The following is an 18,251-nucleotide window of genomic DNA, read 5'->3' as shown; positions in this document are numbered from 1 at the left end:
TAGGCTTGGGGTGTGGAGAGAAGGGAATTCTTAGGCGAAGGGAAGAGAAAGGGGACCCAGGTCAGTGGGTGCCAGTACCCATTTATTAAGTCCTTTCCCCAGGCTGTGCCTTCTTGGAGCCAATGAAACATAACAAGATCATTCTGGACTAATCAGCTCACCCAATACAGTCAAAGGGGTCTTTAAGAGAGTTCTAGGAAGATGTGACTATGGAGAACTAAGGAAGATGACAGGATGAAAAAGACGTTGTGCCTCAATTTACAGGCTTTGAAGAGAAGGAAAGTATCATAAGCCAAAACATGCACACAGCTTCTAGAACCTGGAAAGGTAAAAAGACATATTTTTTCTCAGAAGTTCCAGCAAGAAATACATAGATTGGGCCATGGCCTCAGTTTTGCCTCACTAAAGCTCAGTCGGGACATCTAACTTACAGAGATGCAAGATAAGAAATTGTGGAATCCTTGACGCCAGGTTTTGGTAATTTGTTGCACAAGTAAAAGACAACTAATATCCATAGAAAACAGTGTTCATTTTCAACACAGCTACTACGGTGTGTGTGGCATTAGACTTGAACGCTGGAGTTCCTTGACATAAGGAAATCAATGTGTCTAATTTACTGTTGCCTTGTAGGCTCAGAAAAAAGCACCTGACTCTCACTGAACCTACAGATGTGTGGCACAGGCACATTCCCTCTTCACGTAACCATTCCGTCTAGTCCCCTGCCTCTCCAAGTGCCCTTATTCTCGGCCTTTCCCGGGTTTCTTTCTTCTAGTTGGCCATCACATCAGGTTGGTGAAACTGAGGAAGCAACCCGGCGTAGTGCAGGCTTTGGGCCATAGAGGGCGAGCGCAGCTAAGGAGCTCGCTTCTTCAGGATCTGAACGGGGCGGAACCCCGGGGGGCGGGACAGCCTAGCGCGCAGGCGCCAGGCCAGGCTACTTGCGCGCTCGTGGGTGGACGAGGGCAGAGCAGCTCCTGTTGCGGCTTGGGTAGCAGCGAGTTCGAGCTGCCTTCCCACTTGCCTCGGTTCCCCCTCCCCGGGTCCTTGGGGCTTTTTAGATCAGCCCCTGCAGCTCGTTGCCTCGGTGCAATCTTTCCGCCTCCAGGATGCCAGTGACCGAGAAGGATCTGGCGGAGGACGCGCCATGGAAAAAGATTCAGCAGAACACGTTCACGCGCTGGTGCAACGAGCACCTTAAGTGCGTCAACAAACGCATCGGGAACCTGCAGACTGACCTTAGCGACGGGTTACGGCTTATCGCGCTGCTCGAGGTGCTCAGCCAGAAGCGCATGCACCACAAGTACCACCAGCGGCCCACCTTCCGACAGATGAAGCTGGAGAACGTGTCGGTGGCGCTGGAGTTCCTGGACCACGAGAGCATCAAGCTCGTGTCCATCGGTGAGTATTGAGGGCTGGCCCTGCGCTTGCAGAAATCGGGGCAGCGCGTTCCACCGTGCATCGCTTCCCCGGGCTGGGGGTAGGCGCCGAGACGAAGGGGAGGTGGCCCTGGGATGAAGATCTAGGACCTAGGCCTTTTCCACGGCGCTATCTGTGGGCTGGGACCTGGCGTGATTGCTCGCCAGGGTGCGCCTGGCGGTGCTGCTGCAGTGTTTTGGGTGGATTAAGCATTAAGAACCTCCCGTCGCAGCTGCAGATTTGATTGAGGGACCCCTTGGGATAGCTGGGGAAATCATCTGCTGACCAAATCCCTACTTCAGGCTAGCCAGGTGCGCCCAGTGTGATCCGCCCTAGTCGAAAGGGCGTTGGCTTGGAGTCTGGGAGACCTAGGAAGCGCCAGTTCTCTGGCTTGGGATCCCTCCGCCAAGGTGGAGACAGGACCTGGGACCCTCCCCTCCCCTTCCAATGCCGGAATGGGTGTGGGCTCTAGGGGTGGAAGGGAATGTCCTCACTTCTCAGCTCTGGCTTTGCATGGCGGGTCGCCTCAGGTTGAGATAATTTAGTGGTGATAGTAATTAATATCGGTTGAAGAAGGCTTAACTAGTGCTGACTGGCCACAGCCTTTTAAGTTATCTCAATACTTAATGTCCCGTGGACTGTGGTGTCCTTAGGCCCATTTTACAGAAGAGGGGAAGTTTAGAGGGCTAGTTGGCTTGCCCAAGGTCACCGCAAGTATGATCTAGCTAAGAACTAAAGCAGGTTCTCTCCCCTGTCCCACCCCACTTCCCTAGGTCTTCCTGAGAAGGCATTTACGTCTGTCTTCTTTCCTACTGTCTTGGGGTGAGAGGATTAAGGTCCGGAGTAGTTAGTTGAAGGTTTTTAAAGAAGTTTGTGACCATAGGAACAAGGGGATTGATTATAGTATAAGTGCGGACTCGCTTCTTTGCCGGCTTAGGCATTAGAGCATGCACATTTAGCATGTATGTGTGCAAAGATTTTTGTGTACACAGTGGATGTGCAGAGTATTATGATGCAGAGGATGTGGGCACTTCACACTGTGTGTGCATGGAGGGGATTACTTAGACTGGGTTTTCTTCCGGCGGAAACAGGGCCATTATAGTGACTCCAGTGACAGAAAGGAAGGTGGGTGTGGCTCGTGGGATTTTCTCCAGGGAAAGGGGTTTCCTCTAGACTGAACCTCCTCCCAGCCTCATGCTGAACTTCCCCATACCTGTGCCGGCAGGTAGATCAGCTTCCTACTTCCTGGGTCCAGGAAGCTACACCACCAGCCTGCTGCCTAGCCGGATCTCCCTCCCAAGCATGGCTTCTCAGTGGAGGAAACTGCCGGGAGTCTGTTTCTTCTGGGGGCCCATCTCCCGTATCTGAGGAAGGACCTCAGAATTCCACAGGAAGTTTTCTTTCCTATGAGGAATGACTCTCAAGGCCTGCCTGGCTGAGCTCAACTTGCATCCATTCTTTGTTTTAAAATGTGTGTTTATTTAATTAATTCAACAAAGAAATTTAAATTAAACCAGAAGTTAAACATGACATAGAAACCATAGCACCAGAAAAATCAAGGACTGCCTAATTTACCAGCTGTTTACTCTTGGGCAGCTGCTTCCAGCATGGCTTCACAGGAGTGCTCCAAGCTTGTGGGTCTCATTCTGGATTTGTTTGGTGGTCTCTTACAATTTTCTAATTGGTCTTCATGATTTCCACTCATGAACCTGTTGAGGCCTGAGTCTCCCTCCCATTGTCTAACATCCTACAGTTATCTTCCATTCATCTGATAAAGGCCCAGCTTATTTCGGTGGGCCATTACAAGTTGTACTGTTTGTTTGTCCTTTTAAAATATTTATTGGATCATATTGCTGAAAGTGGTATTTCTAGGTTAGAGGGTGTGACCACATACAACTCCTCTCTAGTTGCTTTCCAGAAAGATCTCTTAGCAAACAGATTTTCTCCAGATACCTTCCCATCTTGCCAGGGGCCCAGGCTATTGAGGAAGGAAATGGAGTCAAAGGCATCTTCTTGCTGCTCCTGGGGATGTTGTAGGTAATGACGCAACCATAAAAAATCATCAAGCTTGGACTTCAGTTTGCTTATTCACTGCTCACTTTCTGTAGTTTTATGCTCACCATGGCACTTTTTATTAGGGCCGCCCACTATGTATTGTATTCTGATGACTACTCCCATTGACTATCCAGGATAACCAATTGAGAGTAATTAATATCCTTCTGATAATGATCTTCCCAAGCAGTCCCAGGAGGGCCAGGGGCTTGGGTCTGTTGTAGGCTGCCACATTGTTGCTATTGTTACTGTCATTGTTATTAGTGTTAGTGTCCCCTCTTAAAGATGGGAAACAGTGCACTGGGCCCAGAATGCAGCTTTACTAAGCTATTGAATTTGAACTTTGAATTTCTTTCTAGTGTCAGAGATGAAAAAAATACAGCCTCCATTCCCTCTCACTGGATTAAAGGGCTGTGTAGCCTACACTTTGCAGTTCCAGGGTGTTGGGTTGACAGCTAGATACCCAAAGGTTGATGAACCTTAGCCTCAGATGCACTATGGATCATGGGGCCTTTGATGAGTGATAGGATTAATCCTCTGGACTGTGACGAGAGCTCAGGAGTTAAATGTTGTGGCTCTCAGGAGGTGAGTGGAGTCAATTTGTGTTTTGTCTTATGGTTGAATCTGTTGAGGAATAGCTATTTTCTCCACTGGTGGCATTTTGTTGAGTTTTCCTGTTCTCTGGGGGCTCGTGTTTTTCTCCATAACCAGGGGGATGTTACTGGATGAATTCAGGGCGTCATTGTATGCTTTGGGCTAACTCTCAACAGTTTATATTGTGGGAACCTTTAGAATCATGTCTGTAGGCCCAGCTGTGAGACGTAAGGTGGTCAACAGCTGCCAGAGCACAGTGGCGTACCTGCCAGCAACTTCTGAACGACATTTATGGTTCATCAGAAGTTGGTCCCGCCCTAGGCTCTATCCCAAAATTGAAAGTTTTGTTTAGTTTCTTGTTAGGTCTGAGCAGTTCACAGCAAGGCTCAGCATGCTTATAGTTTTGTTTTGTTTTGTTTTGTTTTTGTAAGAAGTTGGCAGTTTTATTTACATGTTTTCTCCATATAAATCTTTCTGACTTTTGGGCAGCCCAGCTAACTTTGGAAAGAAAAGAAGTCTCAAAGCCCAAGAATGACAATTGAGGCTGCTAGAAATTTGGGTAATATATTGTGGTTTGGTCCTTTAAAAATGGAATTTTTTTTTTTTACCCCTTTTTACAAGATGTAGCCAACCCTGATGCTTGTTTAACTTACCTGCACAGGATCAGCCTAGATATTGTTAGTGAGTTCCTGGGTGGTGGGTCACCATGCCACCTCGGATCTTTTCCTCCCTCCCCTTTGTCCTACCATCACTAATCTGATGTTCTACAGATAGTTCCCATTTGTGGTTCTTCCTGAACTAGCTAGCAAAAGCCAGTGTGTTCTTCTGGACCATTCAGTCTAAGACCCCCAGAGAATACGTGTGTATTGAAACTTCATGTTTTGTTAGAGTGGACATTCAGGGCCATTTGCAACATTGCTGTGAGATACAGAGTTAAGGGCAAGAAGTCTTGGTTCAATTCTCACTTGCACAAAGAAGCTGTTAAGAATGTCTACTCATATGTCTAATGCTGAAATAGAAATAATATCACCTTAAAACCTTGTTACAAAGATTAAACAAGTTAATATTTTTAAAAGTAGCCGGAACAGGGCCTAGAGAGTTGGCTCAGTAGTCAGAACACTTAATGCTTTTGCAGACGACCTGAGTTCAATTTCTAGCACCCACAGGAAGGTGCATAACCGTCTGTAAATCCAGTTCCAGGGTATATTATACCCTCTTCTGAACTCCATAGGCACTAGGCGTACACATTCATGTAGGCAAAACACTCATACACATAAAATAATTAATAAAACAATTTAAGTGGCTGGAGCAGTTCAGGGTGTATAGTAAGTGCTCTGTGAGTGCTTGTTAACTAAACAAGGTACTGTTGGATAATCTCAAGTCAGGCTGGAAGGGTTTGCACACTGAAGTGAAGCTCAAAGTTAGCATCGCTCTGGGAGGCCAGCTCAGTTGGCTAGAGTTGATCCTACTTGCTAAAATAGTGAGAAGCTGCCTAGATATTGTCTGCTCCTTGGAAGGGGATGGCCTTGGTATGTTCTGGCTGCCCCCAGGGTCCATTCACACTTGCTTTGTTTCTGAGCTGGACAGGAGCTCCAGGCGCCTGTCATTCCAACTCCCACCCAGTTCAGGAATCTCTGGGCCAAATCATTTCCAGATGGTGGCTGGGCCTTTGCTGAGCTCTAGCAATAGTGGAGCCAGTATGCCAGCCAGCCTTCATTCTTGGTTCTTGGAGAGTCTGTGGAAAGGAGGGCTTTTATTTGAAGCCAAGTATGTCTTTAGGCATTCCCACCCACAAGTCCAGGTTCTGCCCTGTGAGTAGGTATCACCAAGTGGGCTGCTAATTGATTGAGTGTGGCTACCTTGCACTTTGGGGCAGAAGATGTTCAGAACCCAAGCTTTTAGGCCATGGCCAGGGGTTCTAGAAATCTTACTTCCTTTTTTGTTTGTTTGTTTGAGATAGGGTTGGTTTCTCTGTGTAGCCCTGTCTCTCCTGGAACTCTTTCCATAGACAGTCTGGCCTTGAACTCAGAGATCCACCTACCTCTGCCTACCGAGTGCTGGGATGAAGTCATTGGATGGGATTTTTACTTGCCTATTGTCTTATGGCAAAGTTTACCACAGAACAGTTGCCACATTCATCATCTTTCAGCTAGTCCCCATACTGTAGAATTTCCTTGGCTGGATTGTTTTGTACTGTAAGCAAAAGCATAGATTGACTCTGACCTAGTCAATATTAGTGATGAAACAGAACTGTACTGATAGCTGCTGACTGCTTCTCCCCTACCATCAGAACCTGATTTTTCTGAGTAGTTCAGATTGTCAGGGACATCAGTATTGTACCATTTCCTTGTTTATTCTTGGTACCAGCTTTGCCTTCTGATGTTGCTGAGTGCTCAATTTTGAGGTATGTCCCACTCAACCTCTTCTATAATATCACATGTTTTCATACCTTTCATCTGCTGTGCATTGGTCTATCCAATTCTTATTGCTTCTAATCCTCATTGCAAACCCTGAAATGCTTTATTTTATTTCTGAGATATGGTCTCACTTTATGGTGCAGACTCATATTTGTGACCATCCTGCTTCCACCTTCTGAGTGTTTTGTCTTTGCATTTTATAGGTGAGAAAACTAAGGCTGAAATCCATATCCCTTTATAAGTCAGGTATGATACAAGCTGTGCCTGTCTGTCATTTATGTCTGACCAGAAACTGGAGGGTCATTGGTTCCTCAGCATAGCTATGAATGTGGCCCAATGCAAAATTGTAAACTTACTTAAAACATTATGTGCAGATCTTCTTTTTATTTTTATTTTGTATTTGTATTATTTACTTTTGGTTCTGGAGTATGTATGTAATTCAATTCTATGGTTCTGGAGCGTGTATATAACTCAGTTCTGTGGTCTTGAACTATGTGGATGACTGCATCCTGTCAAAATCTCAGAAGGTTGGACTGACCTGTGAGACTGAAGTATTCACTTGTCAGTCAGGCTGTACACTTTGTCAAGTGTTCTATTGTAGAAAAGTGTTCTGTTGTAGAAAGAGGTTGTAGGAGAGACTTTTCTTGATTGGGTGGTGGTGATGTTTGGTTTATTTCTTGTTTTGTTCTACTTCAGTTTATTCATTTGCAATATTAAACTTTCTTGACACAAGCCTCACCTGCTCAGGAGACTGAGTCAACTTAGTGGGATCCTGTCTCAAAATGAAAGTGGTAAAAATAAAAGGAGAGGTGGTGTCGATGAGGATGTAGTTCAGTGATAGAATACTTATCTAGGATTTATGAGGCCCTGTGTTCAGTCCTACCATTGGAGGGAGGGAGAGAAAGAAATTTCCTAACACACTACAGAAGTCTTAGGCCCAATTGCCTTACCTGTTCCAGCATCAGGAGCATTGATGGTGTGTGGAGGGTGCTTTCCGCAGTATCTTTAGACTTTTCCATGATTTCTTTGCCTTTGGTTCCCACTGGGGAACAGCAAAAGCTTGCTTGCTTTGAGGGGCCTGGTTGGGGCCTCGTGCTATGAGGCCTGGAAGCCAGAGGTGAGGAAGGGGATGTCCTAGGAATTCCACGTGGCTTCTGTCTTGCCTCTGAAGAACTCACAGTGCCTGCCACAAAGCAGGTGTGGACTGAGGTAAGGGGAAGTGTGAGAGCTGGCCATGTCATGAGAACATTGGTGACAATGGACATTGGCTCAGCTGTGCTCTGTCAGAAATGACCTCTCCATCTCTTCCTTCTGCTACCTTTAAACATTAACCAGGCTGTTTTCTGAGGAGTGCAGGGCTCCTTTCTGCCCAGGTCTGGCAGTGGTCCTTTGTCCTCTGGCATATCTTGCCTGCAGTTCCACCCAGTGGCTTTCTGTTCATTTTTCAGCTGGCCTCAGGCTGGCCACCAGCAGGAAGGAAGCTGTGCTTGAAGCTGAGCTTGTGTTGCCCATGGCCTTCACTCTTCAGAGAGGCTGGTCTGAGGGCCCATTCAGGACTCAGCCTCCTGAGAAATTCAGGGCTGGCTTGTTGAAAAAGGTCTGGGTGTTTAACACAGCACTCCTGTTCTCTGTATCTGAGGCCCTTTATGCTGGCATGAATTCCTTTTCTCATGGAGATTTGAAGCTCCTTGGACTAACTGGCTCAGTCACCCTACTGGGTATTTTCATAAGGATTTCACCATGCCAGACAACTTTTCTGGAATTTCCTTTCCAATAGAAAGACAACCAATGAGGTTGCAATTATTTGTAACTTAGCTTGGAATGTTGGTATCCTCACTATATGGGGAAAACGGGTGAGGATTTGTGGCAGGGAGTATGTAAATTTACTATGACAAATTGAGATTTTTAAGATGGAAAAAAAAAAAAAGCAGTTGACTTTCCTTCCACAAAGAAGAAATGGTATTTGTTTCTACCTTGTGCTGAGTGTGACTGGGGGACTGGCAGGCTTCCCTTGCAAGGAAGAGTAGGAAAGATTTCTAGTGGCTAAAATCAGGTTCTTTTCTGCTCCCTACAAGCCATCCCTCCAGGAAAAAGTTTGTTTTTTATCATGTTGGTACCACAGTTCTTGTGTGAATCATTGTAACTTCCCTGCATGTTCCTGAAGGCACTTAACAAATTCAAAGAAAACAAGAATGATTCGGCATGCCACAGTCTGTCAAGTACTTGCTGGAGTCTCAGAATAAGTGACAGACTCATTAGTTACAAGGTTGCTAGAAATGGGGACAGATGTTACTCTTTTTTTTTTTTCTTTTTTTTTTTTTTTTTGAGACAGGATTGCATGTATCCCAGGCTGGCCTTGAACTTGGCATGTAACCAAGGATGACCTTGAACTTCTGATGTGCCATCACACCTTGTTTATTCCATGCTGGGCAGCAAACCCAAGGCTTCTTGCTTGCTGGGCAAGCAGTCTGCCAACTGAGCTGCATTCCTAGACTTAGCAGGTCTCTGTGACTTGCTAGTTCTCTTAACTGAGTGGAGCTATGGGTTCTGTTCACAAAACTCCTTTAGAAAAAGGTGGAGCATAGTGAAAGATCCAGGATGTTTCAGGTCATCTGGAGGCAGAACCCAGAAAGTGTCCTGAATAGAGGAGCTAGGTAGATCCTGCTCAGAAGCACCTGTGGGTGGCTTGTCATGTCCTTCAGCAGCTGAAGGTGGCTAGCTGGCATCTGGATGGAATGCCTCTGGGACAGAGGACTGTTACTGGAAGAATCTAGGTGTTAGCTCTCTGTTTCCTGCAGGTGCCTTTCTTGCCACAGCCCTTCCTGTGTCCCTTTCATGTTTTTTTCTTTTATTGATATCCAAGAGCAGTCACTTCTAGCTGGAGGTCCTTGGCCTGTCCTTAAGACCCACATCCCTCTCTCAAATTTAACTTGGTCTCCTCTGCTATGGATCATAATTGTTCCAAAGACAGGGACTGTGTCTCTGAGCTTGGCACTTAGTAGGAATTTAAGAGATAACTTACTGAATAAAAAGAGTCTTTAGCACAATGGATTGAATAATAAGCCCAATGCATTGACTTGCTTTCAATGTTTGTTTTGGGCAGATTTCAGGTTATTTGTTTTTTGCATCTTGTTAAAGTGAGAACGGTGAGTGACCCAGCAAAACACCTCATTTTTGGATCTGTGATGCAGAACTTAATTCAGCCCCTCATACTCACCCTTTCAACACTGACAGTTGACATCAGCTACTAGAAAGCGAGGTTTCCCTAGTTGCCATGTGAAGGTCAGACAATGAATTTAGTAGTAACCCACCAAGGATCAGATCCATGAGAAGTAAACTGAGTATCTGTTAAGTACCAGGCTTTATTATAAAAGCTTCTCAACCATACCTAAAGGAAACTAAATTGCAACTTTTGAGAGAAGTAGTTATTGTTATAATGTCCTCATATAGAAAAGGAAACTGAGGCACACCCAGCTTGTCTAGTGAGGATGTAACTGGCTGTCTAAAATTTTAATCTTGGTTTTTTTTTTAATAATTATTTTTATTTTATGTGCATTGGTGTTTTGCCTGCATGTATGTCTGTGTGAGGGTATTGGATCCCCTGGAACTGGAGTTACAGTTGTGAGCTGCTATGTGGGTGCTAGGAATTGAACCTAGGTCTTATGGAAGAGTAGCCAATACTGTTAACCACTGAGCCATCTCTCCAGCCTCAAAATTTTAATCATGTAAAGCTATGTTTTTTAAATCTACTTCTAAAGCATTTTTTCCTGCTTATTAAAAAAGTCATAGTTGTAGGCTGGTGAGATGGCTTAGCGGGTTAAAGTATTTGCCACCATGCATGAAGACTTAAGTTCAGTTCCTGGGATCCACATGTTGGAAGGAGAGAGAATACCTGAAAATTGCCCTCTAATTTCTTCCATATATCTGGTTCATGGTACATATGCACACATGCATGCATACACACAAACAGATACATAAATATAGTTTTTAAATTTATGTTTTTAATTATTTACTTTGCAAAAAAAAACAAAAACAAAAACAAAAAACAAGAACATAGAAAAGCATGAATCTTACCTATAAAGAACTTCAGTGAAGTTTTTGTTTCCTTTCAGGGAATTTGGCTTACAGTCTCCTTTTGGTTGTAGTGGGGAAAAGAGATGCATTTCTCAGGAAGGAAGACTGTGGACTGGAACTTTCTCATGCCGTCATTTGGTCTCACTGGTGTTCGTCAGAGATTTACCTTTGGGTTCAAACTGTGCTTGGAGCAGCATTAAAATTAAATTTTATTTGCCTCTCATTATACTTTGGAAGTCTCCCTTGGTTCAGGAATATGTTTTGGTCAACCATGAAGCAGGGGTGTTCCAGCCACTTCCTGTGTCTTAAAAGCTTTTAGGACCAACTTTTATGGGGAGTACTAGAGTCTGTTAATAACAGTTATTATGTTTGGTAACTGTTGTGATTTTTGTCTCATATTTAGCTGCCCAGTAGAGAAACTCAGTTTAATTTTTAGTTGCTCAGCTATATCTATAGTTTAAAATGTGTTTCAGAAGTCCCCTGGCAGGATGGAGTTCGATAGCCTGGTTCCTCCTTGCCTTCCTAGGGACTTGTAGAGAGGTCTGAAAATCACATGCCATCCTGAGGCTTCATGTTCTTATGGAAGATCTGTTTTCCCAGTACTTCAAAAGGACATCAGACTAACAGAATATCCCATTTATGTTTCCTGTGAGGAAAAGGAGATGGAATGAAAGCCATTTCTGATACAAACACTTTCCTTGGGACTATGGGTCAGAAAGACCCAGCTACTTCCTTGGGAGTCTTGGAGCTGGGTTTCTGGAGTGTTCTGATAGGAGGTACTTTGACCTGTCACAGTACTCTGGTCCTGGTGGATCATAAATGTCATGTAAATCACACCTATCCCTTGTCTTCTTGTACCCCTCCCCCACTAGTGAGAGTCACTCCAGGCTAGAGGAAGAAGTGACCTCATTATCAAAGGAGGGTAGAGGTGGTCCTATCCATGGCCAGGATCAGTCAGATCTAAGACTGTGGGACTGTTTGCAAGAGAAGAAGTCACTGAGTTTTTGATTAGCCATTGGGTAGGTACCATTTGGGCTAATAGCATTTTCTGGCCTTCTAGACAACCTTGTTTTAAGGATAGAAATAATGATGGTGTTTTTTATTTTTAAAGACTGAGTCTCACACTGTAGCCTAGGCAGACTCAAAACTTGGGGAATTCTCCTGCCTTAGCCTCCTAAAGGATGGGATGACAGAAAGGAGCCACCACTCCTGGCAATACCAAGTGCTCTTGATGGCTTCTTTTACTTTTATTGTCAGTTTGTATCTTAGTTACTTTTTCATTGATTATAGAAAATTGGAATCAGTGGCCATTATGGTGGGGAGCATGGCAGCAGGCAAGCAGGCAGGTGCTGGAGCAGTAGATGAGAGCTTACATCTTATCTGTAAGTAGGAGGTAGAGAGAGGTGACTGAGAATGGTTTAGCTTTTAAAAAACTCAAAGCCCACCTCCAGGCCTCTTCCAAACAGTTCTACCAACTGGGGACCAAACATTGAAGTGTGTGAACCTATGTGGGCCATTCTCATTCAAACCACCACAGTTTATCATTTTCTTTTTTTAATTTATTTTCCCTACTAGCTTCTTTCTTCCATTAATTCATTCTTTTTGTCTATTGCAATGTTATTCCCTCCCATTTTTTTATTTACAACATTTTTTTTAGTGTGTGCGTGTGTGTGTGTGTGTGTGTGTGTGTGTGTGTGTGTGTGTGTGAGACACCTCATTTGTACAAGTCAGAACATTACTCTGAGGAGTGGTTTTCTTCTTTCTACCATGTGAGTTTCAGAGATGAAACTTGGGTCATCATCAGGCTTGGCATTAAGCGTCTTTGGTTGCCGAGACATCTTGCCAGCCCTCTGATTTGTTTTTTTGGTTTTTTTTTTTGAAAAAAAAAAAAAGATGTATTTTTTGTTATTGTGTGTATGAGTGCATGATGTAGAGGTATTCATTGCCACATCACATGTGTAGATGTCAGAGGACAACTTGTGAGTGTTGGCTCCCTCATTCTGCAATGTAAGTCCTAGGGATTTAATTTGGGTTGCCAGGTTTGCACAGGCAAGTGCCTTCGCATGTTAAACCATCTCACACCTTTTTTTGTTTTTTGTTTTTTCAGACAGGGTTTCTCTATATAATAGCCCGGCTGTCCTGGAACTCATCCCAGACCAGGCTGGCCTCAAACTTACAGAGATCTGCCTGCCTCTGCCTCCCAAATGCTGGGATGAGAATAAATGCACGCACCACCATGCCTGGCTCTTTTTTTTTTGGGGGGGGGGGGTAGAGTTTTATTTACTTACTTGTATTCTCTGTGTGTGTATATGTTTATGTGAGGGTATGCTTGTATGGATGTTGAGGTGGGTAGGGCAACTTTTCACGGGTGCTGGGGATTGAACTCTGATCCTCATACCTGAGTGGCAAGCACTTTACTGACTGAGCCATCTCCCCAGCTCATTTCTTTCATTTTTGGTTTTGCCTTCTCTGTTTAAGAGATGGCCTGTGAAAGAATTGTAATATCCTGACACTTTTTGTTTGCTCCCAAAAAGGAGGGAAAAAAAGAAAAAAGGTTGCATTTGAGAGTCTGAAGCAGATGAATTCACAGCCAGCCTGGGCTACAAAGTGGATAGGGGACAACAAAACCTCCAAATACTCTCCATCACAGTCTTGTTGATGTGTCTGGCTCCTAGCAAGTGCTTAGGAAATGACAGCTGATGCTGTTGTGTCCTTAGCACTGGCCCCACGTAACCCTGGAAAAATAAGTCTTTATGTCACAGGTACAGCTCCTGCTTACCTTTTCAGGATTTAATAGAAATGATGAAGAGTAGACAGCTGGAAAGATAAGATGTTTCCAATATAATCCATGCTGATGCTGACTACCTTGCATGCTTTCATCAAGAGCAAAATAGCAAAGCATGCCGGATGTTCCCATCCATCCCCTGGAGACTAGCTGTCCCTCCTTGGCCCTAGGTATCACTTTCTCTCCCCTCTAATCCAGGCCCTTGACATCTGCAACACTGTAGGGCTGCCTGCAACACCTGTAACACATTTGATGTCCTGGGTATGGCCTTAATCCTAGCATGATTCAACCTTGTGTAATGAGGCTTGTGATAGTATTTTTTACAGTAATGCTTGGGAACCACACTGGACATCAAAGTTGCTGGGCCAGGATGGATGTAGGAGGCTGCCAGTAGTGAATTCTGTATTTCTAATATAAGAGTGGGTCTGGGAAGTGATGGCAGAGTCCTTAGTTCCCCGCAGCTCACCAGCCTTCCCACTACCAGGCTGAAGGGGTGTGTGTGAGTCTTTCACAGACTACCTGCTTCCTCCATTTGCCTGCTGATCCCATGGTTAATTTATACTTCTGTCTGATAGGACAGCATTAATAACTGTCATTTTTTTCCCAGAGGTAGAGTTGGTGAAGGTTCTTGAGTGATAAAGGCAGAACTCCAGTTCAACCACAGGGAGGAATGAGTCAGCCCAGGTGCTTTTTCCATATGATGGGGCAGAAGTTCAAACACTTACACAATGGCTCTTGTTTCTCCCACTCCAGCAGTTCAGTGTTATCAGTAGTATCTGCAGATGTTTAGCTCAGACTCAGGCTAGCTTTTATTCCCAGGTCTATCACATCATCATTAGGACCCCTTCTCTGAACTCACTTGTCCATCTGTAAAAATGGAAGAACCAAATGAGACCTGTATCTCCTGAACTTCGGTGGTTGGTAAAGTAGCCGCCTCTCCTAGTTTTACATCCTATGGCTGTCTCCATTTCATATTTCACTTAATTTTATTTCCCCTTGCACTTGACTCACTTTTACAACAGATGTAATTGAAAAGGAGACTTTGTCTCACTATCATAATGGAAAAGCAGCATCACTAAGTAAATGAAAGGTAACCATAAATAAATCCAAAACAGTGCTATAAAGTCCCTGCCAACAGCTCGCCTGGGCTCAGCATGAGGCCTCCCTGCTTATAGTAGAAATGGGAAATGAGCAGGAGATGAGCAGTGTGGAAAGTAACCAGCAGCACACTAATGCTAAGCCTTTCTCCTGACGTGCTGAGCCTGATAGAGGGCAGTAACTAGGGGGAGAACCATATCACTGATGCATAGTGACTGGGAGTCACCCAGCTCTGATTAGTAATGTGCAGTGGTTTCCCCCTTATCTGTGGTTTGGCTTTCTGTGATTTGTGACCCCCAGAAACAAACAATGAGTAAGTTTTAAATTATACCCTGTTCTGAGTATAGCGATGGATTCTCACACCATCCCACCTCATCCTCCCTGGATAGACCTATTCAATTGTTTGGAGGGTCTATGTCCCATATGTGAACCCTAAGTCAGTTTTACAAACATGATGTGGATCCAAGAAAGCAAGATATATTTGCTGTGATACTGTTGGTTACGTTTTACTTACATGTTGTATTAGTTTGGGTTTTTATTGCTGTGAAGAGACACCATGACCACAGCAACTCTTATAAAGATAAATGTTTAATTGAGGTGGCTCACTTACAGTTTCAGAGGTTCAGGCCATTATCATCATGGTGGGACATGGTGGCACGCAGGCAGACATGTTCCTAGAGAAATAGATGAGAGTCCTACATCTTGAAAGCAACAGGAAATTAACTGAGACACTGGGTGGTATCTTGGGCATAGGAATACTCAAAGCACACCCCTACAGTGACATGCTTCCTCCAGCAAGGCCATACCCACTCCAACAAAGCCACACCTCCTAATAGTGCCACTCCCTATGAGCTTATGGGGGCCAATTACACTCAAACTATTACATTCCACTCCCTGACCTCCGTAAGTTTGTAACAGTATCATAATGCAAAATGCATTTAGTCCAACTTCAAAAGTCCCAGAGTCTATCACAGTCTCAACAATGTTTAAAAGTCCAAAGTTCATTCAAACAAAGTCTCTTCTGAGATTCATGCAGTCTCTTAACTGTAATCCCCTGTAAAATCAAAATTTAAAAAAAAATCACATACTTCCAACATATAATGGCACAAGATATACATTACCTTACCAAAGCATAGGGAAGGGAGCATAGTGAGGAAATACTGGACCAAAGCAAGACTGAAAACTAGCTGAGCAAATGCCAAACTCTGCATCTCCATGTCTGATGTCAAAACACTCTTTAGATCTCCAGCTCCTTTCAGCTTTGTTTCCTGCAGCACACTTGTTTCTCTGGGGCTGGTTACACTCCCTGTTAGCAGCTCTCCTCGGCAGGTATCCTATGATTCTGGCATCTCTAACGTCTTGAGTTCTCCAAGGCAATCCAGGCTTCAACTTCACAGCTTCACACAATGGCCTCTCTACTAGACTTCCATTCAGATTCACCCCTGACACATGCCTGACCTCAGCAGCTGTCCTTAGACACAGGCAAATTCCATAACCCATTTCTTCTATCCTTAACTCTAAAGTCAGAACCACATGGTCAAAGCTGCTGAGTTCTGCTACTTAATGGGGCTAGAACATGGCCCCCTCATTCAGTTATATCTTCACCAGCTTTTTGTCCATAACTGCTTAAGCTTGGCTGTCCTGAAACTGGATCTGTGGACCTGGCCAGAAACTCAGATATCCACCAGCTCTGCCTTCTGAATGCTAGGATTAAAGGTATACACCACCATACCCCGCTCTAAACTTTTCTTTAATTCCTTTTCACAAGTTAGGAACTTAGCTGGGTGGGATCTTGCCCTGAGATCACCACTCCCTTTATTCCATTTCTTAATTAGTTTATCTTCTTGAACACAGAATTTAGCTCCATTTCACTTTCTTTTTCTCCTCAAATATTATCCCTTGCTCAGCTTGCTCCTTTTCATTATATATCTTTATTAGAGTTAACACCAGAAACCACAGGACAGTCTATACTAGGCATTTTGAGATTTCTTCTGCCAGCAGAATTAATCCAAAATTCTTCACTTTAGCCTCAGGCCAACTTTTTAGACAAGGGCAAAAAGCAGCCATTTTCTTCATCAAGGATATCACAAGATCGCTTTCTAGGCAACATTCTAAATTCTTCTCAGTAACCTCTTGAGCAAGTCCCCTACAGTTCTTCAAATCACTTTCAAACATACAGTTTTCTGTATTCCTACTAGTGTGGCCCATTAAGCAGTACTTAAAGCATTCCACTGCTTTCCTAACACAAAGTCCATATTACTCCAAACAGAAACATGGTCAGGCCCATCATAGCAAAACCCCACTCCTGGTACCAACTTCTGTCATAGTTTGGGTTTTTATTGCTATGGAAAGACACCATGACCACAACAACTCTTATAAATGAAAACATTTAATTGAGGTGGCTCACTTATAATTCCAGAGGTTCAGTTCATTATCATCATGACAGGGAGCATGACAACATGCAAGCAGACATGGTGCTGGAGAAGTAGCTGAGAGTCCTACATCTTGAAAGCAACAGGAAATCAACTCAGACACTGGGTGGTATCCTGAGCATAGGAAACCTCAAAGCCTGCCCCTGCAGTGACACACTTCCTTCAACGAGGCCATACCCACTCCAAAAAAGCCACACCTCCTAATAGTGCCACTCCCTATGAGATTATGGGGTCAGTTACATTTAAACTACCACTCATGTGTAATACAATACATATATGTTCATGGGAATGACCACCACCAAAACTTATGGTTGCCAGTGGTGTATGTGTGCAGTAACTGGGGCATACAGTCCTTGGTATGCAGCTGGATGTGGTGGTGCATGTGTTAAGTCCCAGCACTAGGGAGACAGAGGCTGGTGGACCTCTATGAGTTTGAGGGCAGCCTGGTCTACAGAGCTAGTTCTAGGCCAGCAAGGGAGCCTAGGCAGTGAGATCCTTTCTCAAAAAATGGGGAGGGAGGGGTATGCAGAAGCTCTTGATTCATCATATACTCTTCAGTGTTGAGTGTTAATTGTGTCGTTTGTTCCTTTTCTGTTCTGTGGGTCCATGTGTTTGTCTGGACTATCTCTCTTTTAAAAAGGCTGGGACTGTAGCTCAGTGGTAGAGTAGTAGCCTAGCATGTATAGAGGCCTATATTTGATCTCCAGCCCTGGAAAAATAAAAACAAAACTGGGAGCAGTGACACAAAGCTGCAGTTCTAGCTCTGAGGTTTGGGAGAAACACTTGAAGGAGTTTGATCCAGCATAGGCAACTTAACAAGACTCTTTAAAAAATAAAGAATTGGTACAATGCATTTCTCTATTTGACCATGGAAAGGAGAAAAATTTCTTGTACTTATTATTCTGTTTGGTTGTTTTGCATACAAGTTTGAGCCCAGCTTGTAATAAAAATAATAGATCATCCTTAAGATTTTCGGATATGATATTAAAACAAAAGACATTCATGCTTAGTAGGATCCCTCCTCACAGTTGTGTTGAAAGACCTGAGCTAATTACTTTAGAGTATAAGGCCCTCCTGTTGCTTGTGAACATGATAAGCTTGAGGTTCCCAAAGACACAGAGCTCCAGAAGTTTGCCTCCAGGAGCTTCAAGTCAATAGCTCTTTTGTCTGAGAGAAGATATTTCTCAAGGTAACTCCAAGGGGATGCTGAAATATTTGCACTGTCTCTGAAAGTAGGTAGAATTCTGGAGTAGGGGATGATTTGACAGTGGAATGAATGTTAAGGAGAGTTGCACTCTGGGGTCACATTTGCACTAGCCAAACTCATTTTATTGGTTCCCAGCTATGGGACTGTGTACTGGTCTTTCTAAATTAAAAAGTTAA

The 18,251-nt window shown here is 44.0% G+C and overlaps 1 protein-coding gene across 4 annotated transcripts in view; it reads left to right on the top strand.

Moving 5' to 3' along the window:
- Positions 1-962: 962 nt before the first annotated feature.
- Flnb (filamin B) overlaps positions 963-18,251 on the top strand; it is a 151,842-nt gene continuing 134,553 nt past the window's right edge. For all 4 annotated transcript variants that reach the window (XM_059274276.1, XM_059274275.1, XM_059274274.1 and 1 more), the window contains exon 1: positions 963-1,398. In XM_059274276.1, coding sequence (XP_059130259.1) covers positions 1,107-1,398 — 292 coding nt within the window. In that variant the 5' untranslated portion in view covers positions 963-1,106. The remainder of the gene's footprint in view (positions 1,399-18,251) is intronic.

This window comes from Peromyscus eremicus, chromosome 9 (genome assembly GCF_949786415.1).
Source record: "Peromyscus eremicus chromosome 9, PerEre_H2_v1, whole genome shotgun sequence".
NCBI lineage: Eukaryota > Metazoa > Chordata > Mammalia > Rodentia > Cricetidae > Peromyscus > Peromyscus eremicus.
The sequence above is the reverse complement of the archived record's forward strand: the minus strand, read 5'-3'. Positions and strand labels throughout refer to the sequence as shown.